The following is a 20665-nucleotide window of genomic DNA, read 5'->3' as shown; positions in this document are numbered from 1 at the left end:
GAGGAGGAGGAGGAGGAGGAGGAGGAGGAGGCCAACAACCAACACCATGCCTTAGATTGTCAGCTAGAAGATGAACCCAAGAACACAGTGACCTCTGTCTAATAAGCTGCTCTGGCAGCACATAGAACAAACTGGAAGGATCCAGAGAAGATCATCATGATCCTTGTGCAAGGACAACGCACAAATCCACGAGGTATTCCATATTTAAAAAATAAAAATAAAATGTTCCTCCAAGCCGGGTACAAGCACAGCATCTCCTGCGCGACTGCCCAGCGCTGCGCCATCCCACTGGTGTGAAGTTCCAGCTTTTTGTGGCTTTCATTTGCATTTTCTTGTTGCCTCACGAGGTTGAGCATTGTCACGTGCACCTGAAGCATTTTTGTAGCTTCTTGGGAGAAATGTCTATTTGAGTCCTTGGACCAACTTTAAATGGGGCTATTTTTTTTTAACTGAGTTGTTAGAGTTCTCTATTATATTCTTGATACAAGTTTCTTATCAGAAATGTGATTTGCAGATATTTGCCCCCATTCTGTGAGGTAACCATTACCTTCAGGATGATATCTTTTGAAGACCGAAAGCCTGATTTTTTTTTTTTTGGGGGGGGTATGGGTGATTAAACCCAGGTATACTTTGCCACTGACCTACATCCCCAGATCTTTTTATTTTTCATTTTATTTGGAAACACAGTCTCCCTAAGTTTCTTAGGGCCTCACTCAGCTGTTGAGGCTGTCCTTGAACTTGCCATTCTCCTGCCTCAGCTTCCTGGGTCACTGGATGACAGGTGTGTACCACTGCACCTGGTCAAGCGTGATGATTTTGAAGGAGTCTAGTTGATGTGTTTTCCCTTTTTCATTTGTACTTTTGGTGTGGTATCCAAGAATCCACGCCCAGAGCTGTGGCGCACACACCCCTGTAATCCCAGCAACCCAGGAAGCTCAGGCAGGAGAATCACAAATAGGAGGCCAGTCTTGGCAAGTTAGGGAGACGCTGTCTCAAAATAAAAAAGGCTGGGGATGTGGGCTCTGTGGTAGAGCATCCCTGGGTTCAATCCTCAGCATCAAAAAAAGAAAACTGAGCCCAAACCCCCGATTATAACAGAGCCTTAGAGAGGCTGCCTTTACTGAAAATCACCCGCTCTTCACTCGGGCCTGCGGATGCCCCTCGGGTGACTAAAGCCAGGATAAAGCTTGGCACCTTGTCTTCTTTTTGCACCTGTCTCCTTTATTACTTAACCTGTGGATCAGGCTCCGGCTCAGCTCTGCTCACATTAATCACTTAAGGAACGTTCATCTAAAAACTGGTAAAACAAGGTTTGTTGGCCCTAAATTTACCCATGTCTCTCCTCCCGTTTCGAGGCTGGAGACAGCAAGGAAAGAGTCACCAAGGTATTTTCAACACTTGCAGGGACACTCCACTTCCAGTTTCTACAATGTCCTGTTCCAGACCCCTTGAGGGGCACCCAGAGGTGTCCACTCACTGCCCTGTACATTACGGGGACAGCGCAGCCTTGCAGGCCCACAGCCCTCCACAAGACTGGCCCCCCGAAGCGGGATCGGTCACCGCATGGGAGTGGAATCCCCCTCCAGGATCACAGGTCTAATAGATAACACCTCACAAAACAAATGGATGCTGCCCACTGGAGTGATAAGGACCCCTCCAGAGCCACCTGGAGGAACCAGGACAGAGGTAGCATCAGCCAGACCCTGCCCACCCCAGCCACCAGGGAAAGGGTTGTCCCTTTTCAGGGAGCAGACTGGTCTCCCTCCAGGCTGTCCCCCCTCTCCTAGAGGTAAACCTGTCAATTGAAGCTTTGCCTGTGTGTTCCTACTCCTGCGCCTGGTTGCATTTCTGTTGTCACTAGGGCAGAAGTTCCAGTCACGGTATCCCCAGCACCACGCTGTCTTGATTATTTTAACTTTGCAGTGATCGGATACATTTTAAATAATGCACATCAAGGATTGGCTGGGTGGGAGAGAAGCTCCAGGAGGTCCTGGAGTTCAGAGGGGTCCAAGTGGAAGTGACAGGTGTCCTGACAAGCCTGCCCTGCTCCCCACTGCTGTCTGCCTGCATGCCAGTGGGTACGGGCCTCCAAGCTCTAGGTTTTCATTGGAAGGACTCCTGGGCAGCTGAAGTCAGCAAGAAGGGAATCCTCCACCTTGGCCTCTGTCCCCACCGCACCCCACCCCAGCTGTGTTCTGCCCCAAGATTGCAAATGCCCCAGCGGACTGTTTACCGATCCCAAAGAATTTGGAGGACTCAACTGAGAGGTAGTGGATGCTTTATTACTCAAGTTCAAGCAGAGCTAGGACAAAATGGAAGGCTGCCCCATGCCTACCAGCAAGGGGGACGCGTGGGCTAGGTCACTGCCGCCTGACAGGTGGAGTTCCGCAGATGTTATGAGCATGCTCCTTTACTCTGCACCTAAAGGCAGGAGATAAGGGAGGTAGCTAGTTTCCCCTTTCAGTTTCATTCAGGATCACACTTATGAACAGTCTTCATCTAGGAACTGATTAGTGTGTAACCCAAGACGCTGAGAGGTGAAGTCTCTCTGTGTGTGTGTGTGTGTGTGTGTGTGTAGTGTTGGTATGCACTAGGGCCTTATGCCCAGTAGGCAAGTGCTCTACCACTGGGTTACGATCCCAGCCATGTAGTTTCTTGAAGGTCTTTCTCAAGCCAGGCAGGGGCAGGAGAAGGTGCACATCTGGAATCTCAGAGACTCAGGAGGCTAAGGCAGGAGGATCACAAGATCAAGGCCAGTCTTGGCAGCTAGTAAGATCCTGTCTTAAAATAAAAAATAAAAAGTGCTGGGGATGTAGCTTTGTGGCAGAGCACTCACTTAGTGTGTGCCAACCTCTGGGTTCAATCCTCAGAACAAAACAAAAGAAGAAAGAGGAGGAGGAGAAGGAGGAGAAAGAGGAGGAGGAGGAGAAGGAGGAGAAAGAGGAAGAGGAGAGGGAGAATAAGACTTCTCAGTGGGAACTCCTGGCGCCCTAAAGCCTAGAGTGGGGAAACCAGAAAGTGTGCTTCTGGGTTATGCAAACCACATGCTAATGACATGCAAATATCCCAGTCTAGGCCGGCTGACAGGTGAGTGCCTCTAGGGTTCCTGGCTACATGACTTGGTCTTCCTCTTCTTCAGGTTCTGCACAGCCTCAGACCTGGGGTGACTAGAAACTCTCACACCTGAGGAGGGTGCTCTTCGGAACCATCCCTAACCTCCAAGACCTTGAGTTCAAGGTGGGTTCAGGCAGGCTTTTCCCAGGGTATCCCAGAGCCCCAGCCCAGAGAAGATCTATACTAGAGAGGGCAGGAACCAGATCCCTAGGCTGGGGTGTAGTTCAGTGGCAGTTTGCCTAGCCTGCATGAAGTCTTAGGTTCCATCCCCAGCACAGGAAGGAAGGAAGGAAGGAAGGAAGGAAGGAAGGAAGGAAGGAAAGAAGGAAGGAGATCCCCGGTGGGACAGCGAGGCTAGGATCAGAGTCAGAGGAGGTCATGGAGTTCCCATTGCCAGGGAACAGCAGGAGGTATGCTTTGGGGGCAGGAGAAGGAGAGAGGTGACTTGCCCAGCTCCCCAACCTCTGGAGCCACTTCTGTCCCTTCCATTCCCAGACCAGGCTCAGGGAGTTGACAGTCCCAAGCTCTCTTGAAGGGTGGGAACCCTTCTGTTCCCCACTGTGTCCTGGACTCCAGGCACCAGAGCCTGCTCAATATGAGATCTCGGGAGGGAAGGGTCCCGGGGCTCACCAGGCCGCCTAGCTTTTTGTACTTCCCAGGAGGGCTGTTCACCGTGGCTGGAAAGAGGCTGCCCTCCCCTCTGGACAATAGGTGGCCCCAAGGCCCTGTCTGAGAGCATCAGCTCACCCTTGTGACGAAGCTTCCAAGCTTCAAGGAGGTAGGGAAAGGATTATGAAGGCCTTGAAGATCAGGTTATCTGATGACCCTGCTCATCTATGTCTTTAGGGCTCCGCCATCTGATGAAGACACAGACTAGACTGTGACATGACATGAGGGACCAGAAACATCTGAGCTTTTGTCTTGCCCACAAACCCAGCTTCAAGGTACTTGTCTATGGAGCTGGTCTCACTGGGTGGGGTGTCCCTGAGAGCTGAGGTCGGCAGCTCCTGTGGCCCATTTCACACCGACTCACAGGAAGTGAGACCAAAGTGCCTTGGCTGAAGGGAAAGCGAGGAACCAGAGACCAGCGAGTGAGAAACGAAAAACGGAGACCAGGCAGAGATACACTAGAGAGTTTATCTGTCAGAGCTGACAAATAAAGGCCCTCTCTCTGTGGGAGAGAGAGGCAGGACAGACTTGGGTTCTGGGACTTTTATGGGGAGACTCAGGAATCAGAGCCAGGTGGGTCCTAACGCAGGTGGCTAAGAGTTGGGTTGTTATGAGGGAGTGGTGAGCCTTTCTCAGCAAGGCCCTTGGGCAGGAAAGTGAAACTTTTTCCTTAAAATGGCGGCTGTCACTTAAGATGGCCGTCTAGAAGCTAAGCACAGACCTTGTGTTGGCTCTGTCTCCCTCCTTGTTCCAATCCTGCCCCATCAATGCCCATGACTCATGGTTCCCAGTGCGAAGGAAAGGCCACTTTCCTGCCAGGGCAGAGGTGAGAACAGCCCCCAGGCTCCGCACTTCTCTGTCCCACTTAAGTCCTCTGGAATGCACCAGCCCTCCAGGAAGCCAGGTCACCCCTGGTCCTGGGCTTGTCTGCCCCCAGAAACACAGGTGGGTCACGTGGACATGATCTTTTGTGCTCAGCAGCAGGCCCGACTCCCAGTGAGAAGAGGGTAGGAGGGATGTTAGTGAAAGGAACAAGGGATGACTCCCCTCAGTGTGATGTGAAGGCCACTATTCAGAATAGCAAACAGGAAGGGACCTGGCCCACCTGCGATGGGGTCAGGGAAGGCTCCTAGGGGTGCTGCAAGGGCTGAATCCTGAAGGACAACCAGATTCTCTCTGGCAGCCAAGGAGGAACCATCTGGCCAAGGGAGGGGACTGGAAGACCAACTGGACGTAAATGCTATGCTTGTGACCAGGGAATTCTGGCAATGCGGGAAGGGACAGTCCCCTTGTGGAAGGTGGAGTGTGCAGGGGGTCCCAGAGGGAGACTGGGGCCTCAGAGCTGGGACACAGCTCCCTGTGGGTACAAACTGAGTCAAGTGCAAAGGGTCCCCTGACTCTGCTGTGTAGGCTGCACCCCAGGATCGGGCCTCCAGAGACCTAGGGAGAGGAGACACCAGGAAGGAGCCAGCCCCCCCCCACTGACAGGTATGGGGGAAGATGACAGAGAAAAGATCCCAGTGGCATGGGCAAAGTCCCCAAAAAGGATGCTTAGGAAAGTGACAATTTCATAAGCCTTCTCCCCCAAGGGAACAAGACAAGAAAGAACAAGAAGGACCAGAGCAGGTCGGTGAGGAGAGAAAGCTGGGAGGGGCAGGCGGAGCCCGAGGCTGGTGGGTGCTGGGTATGAAGGTAGGTCGGAGGGGCGGTAGGTAGGCGGTAGGTAGGGGAGGCAGGTCGAGGTCCTACCTGAGGAGAGGCTGTGGAACGTGGCACTGGGGCTGCACCAGGGAATCCAGCAGCACCTGGGGCCTTACCATTTGCTGGCGGAACAGAGCTCTTGGGAGAGGTAAGAACCAGTTTACTGGAGGAGCCCCACGTGAGGCACCTGTCGCTGCCGACCTGGACCACCAGAGGAAGACAGGGCTGGGATGTCTCTAGAGCTGAGTGTGCCACGCAGGCCCAGGGGAGCAGGAGACGCCCTGCCCCACCCACAGGCTCACACACGCTCAGCTCACACCCTGAGACTGTGGTAAGGTGCTTCCTACCTGGGCAGGTGTTCTGGGGCCCTCTGGGAGGGAAGAGGTTTGGAACCTTGAAGAAGACAGCTTGGTGTGAGCAGCTTTGATGCTGTTTTAAAACCCAGGGGCCCAGGGCTGGGGCTGGGGCTCAGCGGCAGAGCACTCGCCTGCACGTGTGAGGTACTGGGTTTGATCCTCACCACATAAAAATAAATAAATAAAATAAAGGTATTGTGTTCAACTATAACTAAAACAATATTCTTAAAAATAAATATACATTTATTTTTAAATTTAAACCTGGGGGTGCTGAGTGGGTGGATGACTTGAGGAGTTTAAGACACCACCTCAAAAAGAAAAGAAAAGAAAAATATCTCTCTGGGGCTTGGGATCCTCCTAAGGCCCTGGGCCAAAGGGAGGAGGGCTGTAGGACCAGCAGGTTGAGGTCCTACCTGAGGCAGAGGCTGCTCCCTCCCTACCTGTCGCAGCCCAGAGGCCTGAGCGTAGGTGAGATCCCGAGGCCTAGGCAGGGAGCAGGAAGTGAGTCAGGAGGAACTGCAGAGGCTCCTCCGATGGGAGCAGTGAGCTGGGCAGTGGTGCTGAACGAGGTATGCCCGGCTTCGCTCTTTCAGAGCAAAGATGTGAGTGTGTGTGCACACGTGTGTGTTTATCTCTGTGTGTAACTGTGTGTGTGACTGCCAATGTGTTTGTGTACCTACTTGTGTGCCTCTGGATGAGTACATATGGCTGCATAGTGTGTGTGACCATGTGTGTCTACATGTCAGTGACGTATGTGTCTGTGTGTCTGGAATTCTCTATGTGTGTCTATGTGAGTGTGTGTCTTCATATGAGTTTGTGTACCTGTGTGTGTCTGTGTGTGACTGTGTGTATCCATGCCTGTGTGGCTCTGTGTGTGTGTGTATGTGTGGTAGGGGTGACAGAAGAGCCTTTGCAGGTGGCAGATCATTACTGAACAGATCATGGAACTTGACTCTTGGCCTTGAGCTCTTTGTAGCCTTGGAGTGAACCTCCTGCCTTATCTTTAAAAGCTGCAGGTCAGCACCAGTCACACGCCCTTGTCAAGCCAAACTGTGTACTCCTTGCATACACTCAGTGCCTGCCCATTCACCCTGGCCTTCCCAGCAGTGTTGACAATGAACTTAGGCAATTCATGTGGCATTGTGAAAATCTATGTCAATATTTAGGAAGCCTGGTCAAGAATGCTTGAAAATGTATCTGTGTGCACCTATGGGGACATTAGGATTTCACTGGCCCTAGAAGTGCACTTTATCAGTGCTTTTTTGTCTTTTTTCTGTTTCTGGGGATTGAACCCAGAGGTGCTGTACCATTAGGCCACATTTAAAATTTTGGCTGGACGTGGTGGTGCATACCTATAATCCCAGCAATTTGGGAGGCCAAGGCAGGAGGATCACACATTTGAGGCCAGTCTCAGTGAGGCCCTGTCTCAAAATAAAAAAAATAAATAAAATAAAATAAAAATGAAAAGGGCTGGGGATGTGGGTCAGTGGTTAAGTAACCCTGGTACAATATATATATATATAGATATATATTTGTTGTTGTTGTTATTTTGACATGGGGTCTCCCTAAGTTGCCCAGGTTGGCCTAGCATTGTGATCCTCCTGCCTCAACCTCCCAAGTCACTGGGATTACCAAGGCACCACCTGCATCCTGCTCAATCCTGCTCATAAGTATTTATTGAGTGGTCTCAGGAGGTTCTACCTGCTGACCGCCAGGTGACATAACTACTGGAAAGAATTCTACCTAGCAGCCTGGTGCCATTGGTCACTGCCTGCCCCACCCCTACAGCACTTCCTGCCTCCTCGTGCCAGGCTGTCTCTGGGAAGTGGGTGAAAGGAGATGCCGAGGCCAAGGTATGGCCTCTAGCCACCTCCCAGGGGGTGGTGCCCCTCTGTGATACCTGGTGCTGCAGCATGAGGAAGAGACAGATTCAGCCACCCGGGGAAGACGGCAGTGAGTTGAGGGAGGGCTGGCAGCCTGCCCACCACCAGGCTCCATCTATCCCCTCTCCAGGCAGTGGTCACTAGGCGGAACAGGACTGTGGCCGTATTGGTAGAAGAGGATGCCCCAGGCTCTGGAGCACGCGGACGGCAGCTGGGCCTGGGTGGTACTGCTGGCCTCCTTGGTGACCCAGGCTCTCACCTTGGCCTTCCCTACCTGCATAGGCGTGTTCTTCACCGACCTGCAGCGAGACTTCCAGGCCAGCAACAGTGAGACCTCCTGGTTCCCCTCCATCCTGATGGCTATGCTCCATGCTGGGGGTGAGCAGCCTGGGGATGGGGTGAGGTGGAGACAAAAGGGGCCTGGGATGGGGAGGAAGTCACAGAAGCTTTCTCTCCTGGGTACCTTCTTAAAATTTCATCTAATTTCAGCAGGCTGCCCCCCCCCCCCGACTGTAATTAGGTTGGACTGAGTAGTGTCCCCAGGAGATTGGACTGGGGATGGGGAGAATGAGGAGGCACCTGAGGTGCAAAGCCAGCCAAGAGCCTAGAGAGTCCTCTTGGTGGCCCTTGGAGGATTGAGCCAGACTGTAGGTATGCAGGGGCGCTCAGCACCAGACTGGGGCCAGCAGACATGGCTCCACCATGTTGCAGCTGGACTATCTCTTGGAACATCTTTTCTCCCTCTGCTACATGGAGGTAACACCCCGCATCCTTCACAGCCGCTGCATGGGATGATAGGGAAGACCACGTGGGCTCCAGGGAAACATACGGAGCTGCGAATCATTAGTATTTTATAGACCTTCTTCAGGGCTTCAGGATGGGAAGAGGGACCTAAGGACGATGCCAGGAACAAGACTGGGCAGGCCAAGACCCCCCCTCTCCCCAGGGCTTCTTGCAGAGAGGAGGCTGCAAGGGCTGGAGCCTGGAGGGAAGGTCATCCCCACTTTCCCTGCTCCTTGCTCAGAGGCCGCAGAGCCTGGTTGACAGCTCCAGGAATGTGCCCGCCTCACCCTGACCCCAGTGATGGAGGCAGGGCAGGAAGTGCCCAGCAGGGTTCTCACGGGAGCCCTGGGTGCAGGTCCTGCCCTGGACTCCTGGGAGCTCTCCAGGGATACTCCACAGATGGCAACCCCAGTGGGAGGGTGACTGGTCAACAGGATCCAGACCCGACCACCCACAGAGCTCTCCTGGGTGCCTGTTTGCTTACCTTAGCAGCCCTGGCTCCTGCGTCCCTCTCTGCCACTCCCTCTACCTGGCACCAGCAGCCTGCTTGCTATCCCAGGTCCTTCCCTTCCTGGCACTGGGAGTGAGGAGACCAGGAGGAATCAGCACCCTCCAAAATGACCCCTGAATCTGCTGCCCCAAGCTTGGACTCAGGGCAAGGGGACAGGTCATGCTTGGCCCACTCAGCATGACCCAAGTTTGGAGTGGGCAGTGGGAATCTTTCTTTCTCATGCAGGTAGAGAAGGGCCTGGGCCAGAGGCTGGGGATCAGGAATCCTATGAGGACGGCCACTCCCCATCCAGCTTTAGGCCTTGCAGCCCAGAGCACCAATATCTCCATCAGTGTGAGATTTCTGTCTGTCTGTCTGTCTGTCTGTCTGTCTCTCTCTCTCTCTCTCTCTCTCACACACACACACACACACACACATACACACAATCTTTAGCCCATACTCAGTCTGAGTCGTGTAGAAACCTTAAACTTGAACAAAAGCATCATCATCCTTTGGCTCACCTGCCCCACACGTCTTAGAGGTGAGGAAAGCAGTAAGTACCAAGTGCAAGGCTTTCCCCGGTAGTGGAGTAAGGCGGGAGTGGGGAAACAGCAGTGGCCCCTGCAGGGACACACCTGCCTCCAGGTCCCCACCCCAGCCCCACCCCCTAGTCAGTGACTCAGGGCTTTTCCCAAAGTCACCTTTCCCTGTCAGGCCAAAGTCTCCTTGGCAGGAAGGAAGCAAGGACCAGCGGTCACACCCACCGGCAGCCTTGCCTTTCCCTGCGCAGCGGGTGGATGGCGGGCCACAGCTTCCTCCTGACTGCTGGGTCAGGCTGCTAGCTCACCGTTGCTCTTATGCCTCACTGTTTCACACCACATGCCCCCTCGCACCACTCCATGCACACACGCTCTCTCTGTCCCTCTGGCTGTACTCTGGGAGAGTAATTTGGAGAAGCTCCATTATGTGTGCTTGGGGGCAGGGCACTGTGTGAATGTGGCCCCTACGACGTGCCCAGTGAAAGCGCACGAAAGAGAAGACAGAAAGAAAGAAAGAAAGAAAGAAAGAAAGAAAGAAAGAAAGAAAGAAAGAAAGAAAGAAAGAGAAAGAAAGGAAGGAAGGAAGGAAGGAAGGAAGGAAGGAAGGANCCCAGGGCTTCTTGCAGAGAGGAGGCTGCAAGGGCTGGAGCCTGGAGGGAAGGAAGGAGAAAGAAAGAAAAAAGAAAAGAAAAGAAATGGAGGAACACCTCATGGACCAGTGATGCTTTATTCAGCACCGGAGGGGAACATTTTTTGAGGGAGATGGCATCTGGCCCCCACAACGGTTTGGCTTTCATAGGGCCTTGGCAGAGCCAGGTCATGGGGGCAAATGGCATCTGGCCCCCAAGAGGGTTTGGCTTTTATAGGGCCTTAGCAGAGGAGCCAGTGTAGGGTGAAAGTGTAGGGTGGGCGGGAGGACAGGTAGGCAACCAAATCCTTCCCCAGGATCTGCAGGCTGGACTAGCTGCTTTCTACCTGGCAGGGTGTGGCTGGTTTAAAAAAAAAAAAGTCACTGGGGCCCTAGTGTGGTGATTTACACCTGTAATCCTAGCAATTTGGGAGACTGAGACAGGAGGATTGCAACTTCAAGGCCAGCCTCAGCAACTCCATGAGAACCTGTTTCAAAATTTTTAAAAATAAAAAGGGCTAAGGATGTGGTAGAGCACCCTCTGGTTCAATCTCCAGTACTGCCGGAAAAAAAAAAAAAAAAAAAAAACCCACTGGGATAGAGTGGCAGGCCCTCTCCACATAGAGCTAAGTAGAGCCTAGGTCGGGGTTTGGGGCATTTTTTGTTTTTGATTGAACCAAGGGCATTGTGTATGCTAAGCACACTCTGCTCCTGATCTACACCCCAGCCCTAGGAGTGGATTTTGATGGTGGCTGGACATTATGAGAGAGAGGAGAAGGTACCTAGCCTGATTTTCTCCAGAACACTCCAGAGACCAGAGCAAGGAGGTACTAGGTGGTCCAGGGCCCCACCCAACTACATAATCCAAAGGCGAGGGAGGATGGCCAGACTTCCAGAGGATTGGGAGCAGCATAGAAGTGGGACTGGAAGTGCCCACCATGGTTTAGACATCCCTGGATATGGCCATGAACCAGTCCAGTTTCATCTGGACAGGACTGGTCTCAGGGGCACAGTGCAGGGCCTGGGTCTGCCCCTCTGGGGATGCTTATCGGGGTCAGCATCATCCAGCCCAACCCCTCCCTCCGTTGGGGAAGAAACTGAGGCACAGGGCAGGACCAAGATCTGCCTGGGCCACACTGCCACGCTGTACAGGGTAGGAGATGCCAGGAGGGTACACTTTGAACCACCTGGGTAGTTCCTACTGAAACCCTCTCCCCCGGACTGCAGGCCTTCTCATCCGCTGCCGCCTACTGACTGTTTCCTCCCCACAGGACCTCTGTGCGGCATCCTGGTGGGACGCTTTGGCTGCAGAGTGACCATGATGCTGGGTGGGCTGCTGGCCAGCCTGGGCATGGTGGCCAGCTCCTTCTCCCGTTCCCTCAGCCAGCTGTACCTTACAGCAGGAATAATCACAGGTAACTGGCCTTCTCTGAAGGGGCAGGCAGGTGTGGATAGGGTGGACAAGCCTCTTAATTCTCTGAAACTGCTTTCAGTCCACTGGAAGATGGACAATGGACAGATATATAAGAAGGCTTAGATGTTCCTAATCTTAACGGTGCATGAGAAGATAGGATGGAAGATGTGAAGGCATCATGGCCCTGGGTGGGCATGGGCAGATGTGAAACAAGAGATAAATATCTAGCACAGCCAGTGCAGGAAATACAATCAGGCAGGGGGAGTTTGCTAGTCGTAGTCAGGGAGGGCGTCAAAAAGAAGGTGACATTTGAGTCAGCTTTCTGTTACTATAACAAATACCTGAGATAATCAACTTATAAAGAAGAAAGGTTTCTTTTGGCTCACAGTTTCAGGGTCATGATCAAGTTGACCCTGTTACTTTGAGGCATGTGGTGAGGCAGCATGGCAGAGCAAAACCACTTACCTAATGGTCAGGAAGCAAGAGAAAGAAAGGAAGGGGCTGGGGTCCCACTGTCCCCTTTTAGGTCATACCTCCAATGACCCAAAGACTTCCCACTAGGCCCCACTCCTTTATGTTTCTTCCACCTCCCAAGAGCACCATGCTGGGGACTGAACCTTCAACATTGGCCTTTGGGGGACACTAAACCAAAACAGAAAGCAGAGATTGAACAGGCGTGAGGGAATCTAGTTTGAGGCAATCTGAGTAAGAGCATTCCAAGCAGATGGAAGTGATGGGGAGAAGTCAGTCTCTGGATGCTTGTGACGGGCAGAGAGAAGAGCCAAAGGTGACCCCAGGTTCCAAGAGTCAAAAAGGTGACACAAGGGATTTTTGCCCTAAGCCGCTAAAAGACTGGAGCAGTCATTAGCTATAGGGGGGAAACGCGATGGGACGCTCAGGTTTGGACAGGTCCAGTTTGGAGCTCCAGAGAGAGACCTGAGCTGGGGCAGGCAGTTCAGGAGTCCCCACACGGTGGGAGCAAAGTCGAGTTGAGACATCGCCCTCCTGTCAGAGAGGGAGTGAAGTTGGTGGCTGAAGAGGCCTGAGCCCAGGCTATCCCCAGCTCAAAGGTCTGGACAGGAAGAAGTGATCTGGGAGGCAGAAGAGTCAGGAGAGTTTCTCCAGAGTGACAAAATTCCTGGCACAGTGCTGCACACCTGGAATCCCCGCAACTCGACAGGCAGAGGCAGGAGGTTTGCAAGTTTAAGGCCAGCCACCGCAACGGAGTGAGACCCTCTCTCAAAATTTAAAATAAAAAAAAAAATGGCTAGGGATGTGGCTCAGTGGTCAAGTACCCCTGGGCTCAATCCCCAGAACCAAAAAATAAAAAATGAGTGCTGAAGTGTGCCAGGCTGCTGAAGGGTCAGATGAGATGAGAGCCAGAGGAACTCTGCATCAATGAGGCCTTGGACACCTTGATAAGAGCTAGTCTGGTGCAGAGGTGAGGGTCAAGGTCTGATCAATCAGGTCCAAAAGAAAACAGCCAGTGGCTGGTAGTGATGGCGGTGGTGGTGAAGCTTAGTGGGAGAGTGCTTGCCTGGCATACCTGGACCTTAGCGTCGCCAAAAACAGAAAACAAACAAACAAACAAACAAAAAAAAAAAAAGAGCATACAGGAGGGGATTAAAGATAACAGATATACACCTAGCATGTGTGAGTCCCTGGGGTCATCCACAGCACCACCAAAAAACCAAAAACTTTCTACAGCATTTCTTTTTTTCTTTTTCTTTCTTTCTTTTTTTTTTTTTTGTGTGTGTATGGTATTGAGGGCCTCACTCATGCTAGGCAAGCACTCTACCACCGAGCTACAACCAATCTTTTTTTTTTGGTCCTGGGAATTGAACTCAGGGGCACTCCACAACTGAGTCACATCCCCAGCCCTATTTTGTATTTTAATTAGAGACAGGGTCTCACTGAGTTGCTTAGGGCCTCGCTTTTGCTGAGGCTGGTTTTGAACCTGTGATCCTCTGTCTCAGCCTCCTGAGCTGCTGGGATTACAGACATGTGCCATGGCACCCTGCCCAACCTTTTTTTGTGTGTGTGTGTGTGTATGTGTATGTGGTGCTGGGGATTGAACCCAGGGCCTTGCGCATATGAAGCAAGCTCAACTGAGCTATATCCTCAGCCCCCCTGGCCCAACCTTTTTAATTCTTGTTTTCAGATGGTGTCTTGCTAAACTGCTTAGGCTGGCCTCAATATTATGATCCTTCTGCCTCAGCCTCCTGATTAGCTGGGATTATAGGCATGCAACACTGAAAGAACACAACTCCTTTTTGTGTGTGTGGTACTGGGAATCAAACCCAGGGTTTTGCACATGCTAAGTACACACTTTACCACTGAGCTACATCCCCAACTCCTTCTCCAGCATTTCTATGTTAAGGGACCAAAGAAATGGGCTAGAACCCAAAAGGAGTTGTGGCATCAAAAGGGTTTGGTTTTTTAATAATAGGGGAAATACAATAAAGGAGAATGATCTAGTAAAGATGGGAGGAAAGGGTATTGCAGAAGAGAGGGGGATTGCTGGACATGTGTCTGAGTGGACAAGCTGCAGGGAGAAGTAGAGGGTTGGCCTCTGACTGCATGGGTGGGTCATAATCCCAGTGTGAGGCTGGGGAAGAGGTGTTGGAACACACAGAGGAAGAAGAGGCCCAAATGGTCACCTAGAGGGGGAAGATGAGTGAATGACCAAGGAAGCCCGTAGTGTTGTTAGGAGCTGCCCAAGGGCCCATTAGGGGCCAGTGGTCATGCGTCATCTTGAACTTTGTCTCTAGCAGCACAGCTAAACAGGAACAGAGCAGGTGAGGAGGCAGGAGGGAGTAGTTTTTGAGCTAGGATGCAAGTGGAATGTCTGAGTAGAGAACATTCCAGGCAGAGGAGATGGCAACTGCAAATTCTCTAAGGTAGGAGCAGCTTGGTATCCAGAGGAAGAGAAAGAAGCTGATGTGGCTTGATCCTGGTGAGCAACAGGGAGTGGCCTGAGATGGCATCCCAGAGGTGAGCCAGAGCCAAACTGCACAGAGCTTGCCAGGGCGTAGTAAATACTTTGGATGTTTTCCAAGTGTGACGGGAAGTGTTTGGAAGGTGTTAAGTGGGGTGCCACTGGAAGCCCAGGGAGGGCAGACCTGAGGGGTGGGGTGCTTACAGGGAGGTGGAGAGACAGGCAGACCCCATCTTCAGTGCATGGGAACTTGGAAGTCAGTCTGGGCTAAAAGTGAGGAGGCAGATGTGGGACGTGGCCACTCTGGATGCAGGTGGAAGGCCCCGGAACACCCTGAGTTGTCGCCTCTCTCACCCTGCAGGCCTGGGCATGTGCTTCAGCTTCCAGTCAAGCATCACTATGCTGGGCTTTTATTTCGTCCGCCGGCGGGTGCTGGCCAATGCACTGGCCTCCATGGGTGTCTCTCTGGGCGTCACCCTCTGGCCACCATTTGCCAACTACCTCCTGGAAGACCTGGGCTGGAGGGGCACCTTCCTTGTCATCGGCGGGGTCCTTCTCCACTGCTGTGTCTGTGGAGCCATCATGAGGCCCGTGGCCACCAACACAGCCCCTGAGACCACAGCAACTCCCGCTCCACCTTTTAAGACAACTGCCCGTGGCTGCCTGGCAACGTGTGGTCTGATCATCCGGCACCACCTGGCCTTTGACATCCTGTGGCACAACACGGGCTACTGCGTGTATACACTGGGAGTGACGTGGATGAGCTTAGGTTTCTTGCTGCCACATGTCTTCCTGGTCCCATATGCCAGGTGGCATGGGGTAGACGAGGACAGGGCGGCCCTGCTTGTTTCAATCTTCGGTTTTTGCAACATCTTCCTGCGGCCCACAGCGGGGCTGGTGGTAGGCCGGAAGAGATTTGCCAGCTACCGCAAGTACCTGTTCAGCCTGGCAGTGCTGCTCAACGGGCTCACCAACCTGGTGTGCACAGTGTCCGCGGACTTCCGCGTGCTGGTGGGCTACTGCCTGGTGTACAGCGTGTCCATGTGTGGCATTGGCATCCTCATCTTCCAGGTCCTCATGGACATTGTCCCCATGGATCGGTTCCCCAGCGCCCTGGGCCTCTTCACCATCCTAAGTGGCATCGCTTCCCTCATCTCCCCGCCACTGGCTGGTAAGCCCTGGGAGGGAGGGCAGCCAGGTGTGCCCAGATGGGAGCTGGGTGGGGAGAGTATGGGGTTGGGCAAAGGGGAACAGTCCAGACAGATGTGGTCCTAGTCCACTCTCATTTCCAAGGGCAGGGATTTGGGACTCTTTTTACCCCAGGCACCCAGGAACTGTGCTATAGCCTGTTCCCCACCTAGCACACAGGGTACGAAGAGTTGAAAATATGGATTTGCACACCAGACTTAGACCTGACTCCACCTTCCTCTCTGTTTTCTTTTCAGAGAAGTGGGAATGATAATAGGATCCGCCTCATGGGCTTGCTGTGAGGCTCTCAGTAAAGAACTTAGTAGAGAGCCAAGTGCATAAGGGCTGGGCCCACACTTACTGTTATTAGCACCCTGGTTCCCCTACTCCCTACCTGTGGGACCCAAACAAGTCACTTTCCTTCTCTGAGCCACAATGAAGACTGCAAAAATGCAGAAGAGAGCACCTGCTCTGACATTCATTCACCCAGGCCAGTCACTGGGTGCACATGGCCAAAACCATCCTCATGGGGCTTACCTCCCAATGGAGGAGTCAAGAGTAGAAGCAAAGAGACAGTTATGACCACAGTGGTGGCTTATGTGAGAAGGAAAACATGATTTGGAAGGATAGACCTACGGGGGACAGCTTGCTGGGCAGCTGAGAGTGACTTTGATAGTAAACGGGGGAAGATTTGTCCAGTCCTCTGACAGTGTGTGTTAGATGTCCAGATTTCCAAGGGGGTTCCCCAAGCAAGTAAGAGGAGGAAGCTCCCCAGGAGGGGATAAGGATGGGACTGGGAGGAGGCTCAGAAGACATCTCAGACTCTGCTAGCCTTGTCTCCTTGCTCCCTGACACCAAGGGTAAGGGAGTCATGCCCAAAATCTCTCTTCCAGTCTGAGGACTCCTGACTAGGCCAGGGTAGGCCTAGTGCTTCCTCCCTTCCTTCCATTCAATAATCTAATGAGTCCCTGGTGGGTGCCAGCAATAATTTCTTATCTAACAGAGTCAGAAATAAAATCCCTCCTATCACTAAGGAACAGTTACAGTGTGGGGGGTGGGTTGTAGTAGCCCCAGACAGTGGCCTAACTTGCTCTCTGCTCCCCAGGGTTCCTCCTGGACACCAGCAACAACTTCAGCTACGTTTTCTTCATGTCAAGCTTCTTCCTCATCTCAGCTGCCCTCTTCATGGGTGGCAGCTTCTATACCCTGCAGAAGAAGGAGTGGCGGGGCAGGGAAGCCAAGGCCAAAGGAGCCATTTCAGAGGCCACCCCAGTAAAGGATCCAACCCTGGAAGACAAGGACGATCACAAGAAGCATCTGTGTTCTGAGGTCATGTATGTGACCAGTGTCTGAGCTTCAAGGGTCACATGTGTGACCAGCATCTGAGCCTTCAGTGAACCTTTTCTCAACCCAGGAACAGGGCTTCCAGCTGCTTTGAAGGGTGCTGGTATAGAAGATAGCTCAGGAGGCCTGGATTGAAGGTTGTCCAGGCTCTGCAAGTTGGGACTCAGCCAGGACCTGGAAACTTGGAGGCCAGTCTCTGAAGACACAAAGTTCCTTCCAGTCAGCAGAAACCAGGAATGGGCTTTCCTCCTTGGGCCCAGAAGGTGGGTCTGAGCCCTGCTCCATGCATCAGGGCCAATTAAGCTCAGTGTGCCGTGGGCCATGAATGACATTCCTACAACCCAGCACACTGGACCTTCACGCCAAACCTTTATACCTCCAACATCAGCTCTGCTTATCTTTCCATGGCTTCCAGACAGTTCTGAAGAGCTCACCCTCCTGTCCATCTTCACCCTCAGGGCAGCCAAGACTGTGGATGTGGTTGCCCCCACACAACTGGCTGGGCTTGGCTGACTGGAGCCCTGGGACAGGCAGTAGTGGAAGACAGGGCTGAGGAGTGGGCCTAGATGTAGGATGGAGACAGATTAAAATTGGGTGGAGTGTCCATCCTGGTACCTATGTAGAGAGGAGGGGAATCCCTGGCTTGGGTCCCAGAATTGGGAAAGCCTGAGGGGTGCCTTGTCATCCCAGTAGGTTACTCCAGGGCTTTCCTCCTCCTTTGGCCCACCCTATAGCCTTGGTGGGAAAAGTGATGCTGGGTCAGGGGAAAGCAGGACATCTGGCTGACCCAGGGAGGCGAAATCTCACCAGGCAGTGCACCATTGTGAGAAATAGGGCTGTTTGCAACAGAAGACTTCATGTAACCTTCCCTGACTCCAGAGAACCCCTTTCTCCCTGGTGCTTAGAAGTGTCACTTCTGGGGCAAGTAGTAGGCTGGGCCAGCTGCCAGTCCATCCCCACTTTGTTGTTGCCCTTCTCTGAAGTCATCACCTAGGACTGGCTGTCATCAGCCTAGGCTTGTCCCAGCTGGGTACCCCAGGGAATAGGAAAACAGAGTTTGTTTGAATTATACACAAAAATGTTCCCTGCAGTGGGTCATAAACTCTGAACTAATAAGGGCAGAGAACAGGTCTGGAGTAGTTTCCTCCCTCCCCTTTCCTTTCTCCCAGCTTGGCAGGGGCTGCTTGGGCTTAGGACCATGTTTGTTGATTCAGGCTCAACCAGGCTCCAGCAAGAAAACCTTATCAAGAAAAATTATTTTGTTTTTATGACCTGATGCCAGCCTTCCTCCTCCACCTGTCTATCTGGTTTGAACGTCCATCCTTGGGGCTGTGGTGTCCCAAGACCCATCACAAGTGCCCTCTTATGGCCAGAGAAGGTAGTGCAGAGATATGGCAAGGGACACCGGGCTGGGATACAGGTTTGACTCAGCCACAATTTACTGTGTGACTTTGGGCAAACTGTTTATCTCTGGGCCTTGAAAAAAGGGGATTATCTTGGATGAGCCAACATCTCTTCCAATCTGAAAAGTCTGATTATGTGAGTATACTTAAGATTCCTGTTGCCTTTCTGCCTCCCACCCAACTGAGCTTGGTCAATAGCTGTAGCTTGTGTTCTGAAGGGATACATTTTTCCATCTCAACTGAGTGAAGAAGAGAAGTGTGGCTGGTAGGTAGGTCCATCAAGTTTTGAGATGCTGTGTATCTCCTAAATGGTCCACTTCTTGAAAACATATAAGGAAAAAAATATATCCAGGAACCTTCAGCATAGGGAATTCTGACCTCTCCTGTCTCCACACAAGAGTAGCAAAAAACCAAGAGGAGTGGAATGGTCCAATAAATAAGAAAATATTAATTAACCATCTATTGTGGGGCTGGGAATATAGCTCAGCTGGTAGAGTGCTTGCTTTGCATCTTGCATGCATAAGGTCCTGGGTTCAATACCCAGCGTCACACACACACACACAAAAATCTATTTGTGCCACAGACTGGGTAGAGGAATAAGACCTGGTCGCTGTCATCAGCCCAAAACCAAGGACTAAGAATTCTTTCATGAGGAGGGTCCCTGAAGCCTTAGGAAGAGGACAAGACCAAATGTGGGAGGCTGACTAGCACGTGACTGGGTCTGACTCCCCTGCTGAGCGGTGTGGCCAGCGGTGGTCACTGGTCAAGCTGCTGGATAGCCTTGGTCTTCTAGGGTGACTGTGTCTCGTGCATGAATGTGCCTTCCTACAGCCCCATGGGTGGAGCTATGCTCACCTGTTCCTTTGTAATATTACCCCTTGCCCTGTTTAGGATAGAATGTTCCATGGAAATGCCTTTTGTATGTCCCCTTCTCTTACTGTGCCCTTGGGTGTGGCCTTCCTAGATGTGAGTAAACCTGCTGATAGCAGACATCATGAAGCTAGACTCAGCCCCTTGAAACATGACCCCTTGCCTTATTTGAATAGCTTCTCTTCAATAAAAGGGGTCAGCACATTCTCTCTCTCTCTTTCTGTAGACCCTTAAGGTCAGAGGAGCAGGCACAGCACCCCCCCCCCCAAAAAAAAAAAGTATTTCTGTCTCTTGTGTGGTTATTTCCCGCAGCCCAATTAGCCCATTCCCCTGGAGTGACCCCTGAGTGTTTTAGTGGAGAGCAAACCCAGCAACCAAACATAAAAAAGGGAAACTGGAGTGACCCACATGACTCCAGAACCCACTCAGTTGATTACATGGAAACTGGGACAATTCCTGGAGGAAGGGTGGGGCTCACCTTCAGGCCTGAACTCCAGGCCTTTGCTTCTATTGTCCAGGGAGAGGCAGAGAAGAGCCCTGGCCACCTTGAGCTGAGATGCACTTCCCTGAGCCTGCACAGGCTCCCGACAGAAGCCCAAAGGCCTGGAGCCCTCACTGAGCACCCAGGGAACCCAACCACCCAGACTGAGGTCAAAACCCCTGCCCTGAGGCTGTGTGTCATGTAGAGGCCGATCACAGGGATCTTAAACCTCAGAGTGTGGAGGCCACTCTGCTTTAAGGCAGGCTCAGAGCTGAAGGTACACGGTCCCTTGTCCTCAGAAAGCTCACAAACGAAACCTCTACCACCACAAGACCTATCATCTGCGATCATGAGACCCCCATCACACAAACTTCCCCGAAAACCCCTGACAGGAATCAGGTCAATCGGCTCCAGCGTCCAAAATATCCAGAATTGTACCTCTGTGCAAAACGAGGCGCTTTTCAGGGCTCGTCATTGCTGCCCCGCTGCGCCTGGCTGACAAAGAGCCTTAGGACTGACCCAGTCCCCGTGATTTCTGGCCAGAGGTGGCGGATCCTCACGGGTCCCGACGGGGGTTTGGGGGTTGGAGGGGCCACCGTAAGGGCAACAGATCTATGGGGGCGCAGAGAGCCGACCCCCGCGCTCCAGAGGATCGAGAAGGCGGGCGTGGGGCGTATGGACGTGCTTAAGCCGCGTGGGCTTCGACTTGTGCGCGCTCCCAAGCGCCCTGGAGGCGCCACCTGCCTCCCACCACGCAGCCTCGTACACGGCCGCACGATGCCCAACCGCAGCAGCCCCAGCACCGGGGGCAGCGCTAGGCGCACGCACTCGGCGGAACTCAGCGGAAGCCCCGCCCCCGGGGTC

At 52.6% G+C, this 20665-nt stretch overlaps 1 protein-coding gene, 1 long non-coding RNA gene and 1 other non-coding gene across 4 annotated transcripts; 2 read left to right on the top strand and 1 right to left on the bottom strand.

Annotated features, from left to right (window-relative positions):
* The first annotated feature begins 104 nt into the window (after positions 1-104).
* On the top strand, positions 105-208 carry LOC125615004. The gene has a single exon (XR_007345572.1). It is a non-coding gene; the product is annotated as a U6 spliceosomal RNA (small nuclear RNA).
* A 2062-nt stretch (positions 209-2270) lies between these two features.
* LOC125614995 lies at positions 2271-9650 on the bottom strand. The gene is made up of 5 exons (XR_007345566.1): positions 9518-9650; positions 8991-9083; positions 7998-8110; positions 5533-5685; positions 2271-2421 (listed from the first exon to the last, which is right to left on the bottom strand). It is a non-coding gene; the product is annotated as an uncharacterized LOC125614995 (long non-coding RNA).
* On the top strand, positions 7640-18910 carry Slc16a5 (solute carrier family 16 member 5). Of its 2 annotated transcripts, none has more exons than XM_015504212.2 (4): positions 7640-8101; positions 11435-11578; positions 14877-15686; positions 16809-18910. In XM_015504212.2, exons 1-4 carry the CDS (start codon positions 7903-7905, stop codon positions 17054-17056), a joined length of 1401 nt encoding a protein of 466 aa, XP_015359698.1. In that variant the 5' UTR covers positions 7640-7902; the 3' UTR covers positions 17057-18910. The 2 variants fall into 2 exon arrangements, with proteins under 2 accessions (XP_015359698.1, XP_048653851.1); XM_048797894.1 differs by lacking the exon at positions 7640-8101 and adding an exon at positions 10737-10990.
* The last annotated feature ends 1755 nt before the right edge of the window (positions 18911-20665 follow it).

The sequence above is a fragment of the Marmota marmota genome, unplaced genomic scaffold, assembly GCF_001458135.2.
Source record: "Marmota marmota marmota unplaced genomic scaffold, marMar, whole genome shotgun sequence".
NCBI lineage: Eukaryota > Metazoa > Chordata > Mammalia > Rodentia > Sciuridae > Marmota > Marmota marmota.
This window is presented reverse-complemented; position numbering and strand designations above follow the sequence as displayed.

What these genes read in the sequence shown, in the direction of transcription:
- Slc16a5 (XM_015504212.2), top strand. Translation starts at nt 7,903, where the DNA reads ATGCCCCAGGCTCTGGAGCACGCGGACGGCAGCTGGGCCTGGGTGGTA. An exon ending in GGCTATGCTCCATGCTGGGG is followed by an intron (nt 8,102 to 11,434) that starts GTGAGCAGCCTG and finishes TCCTCCCCACAG; the next exon opens with GACCTCTGTGCGGCATCCTG. An exon ending in TACAGCAGGAATAATCACAG is followed by an intron (nt 11,579 to 14,876) that starts GTAACTGGCCTT and finishes CTCACCCTGCAG; the next exon opens with GCCTGGGCATGTGCTTCAGC.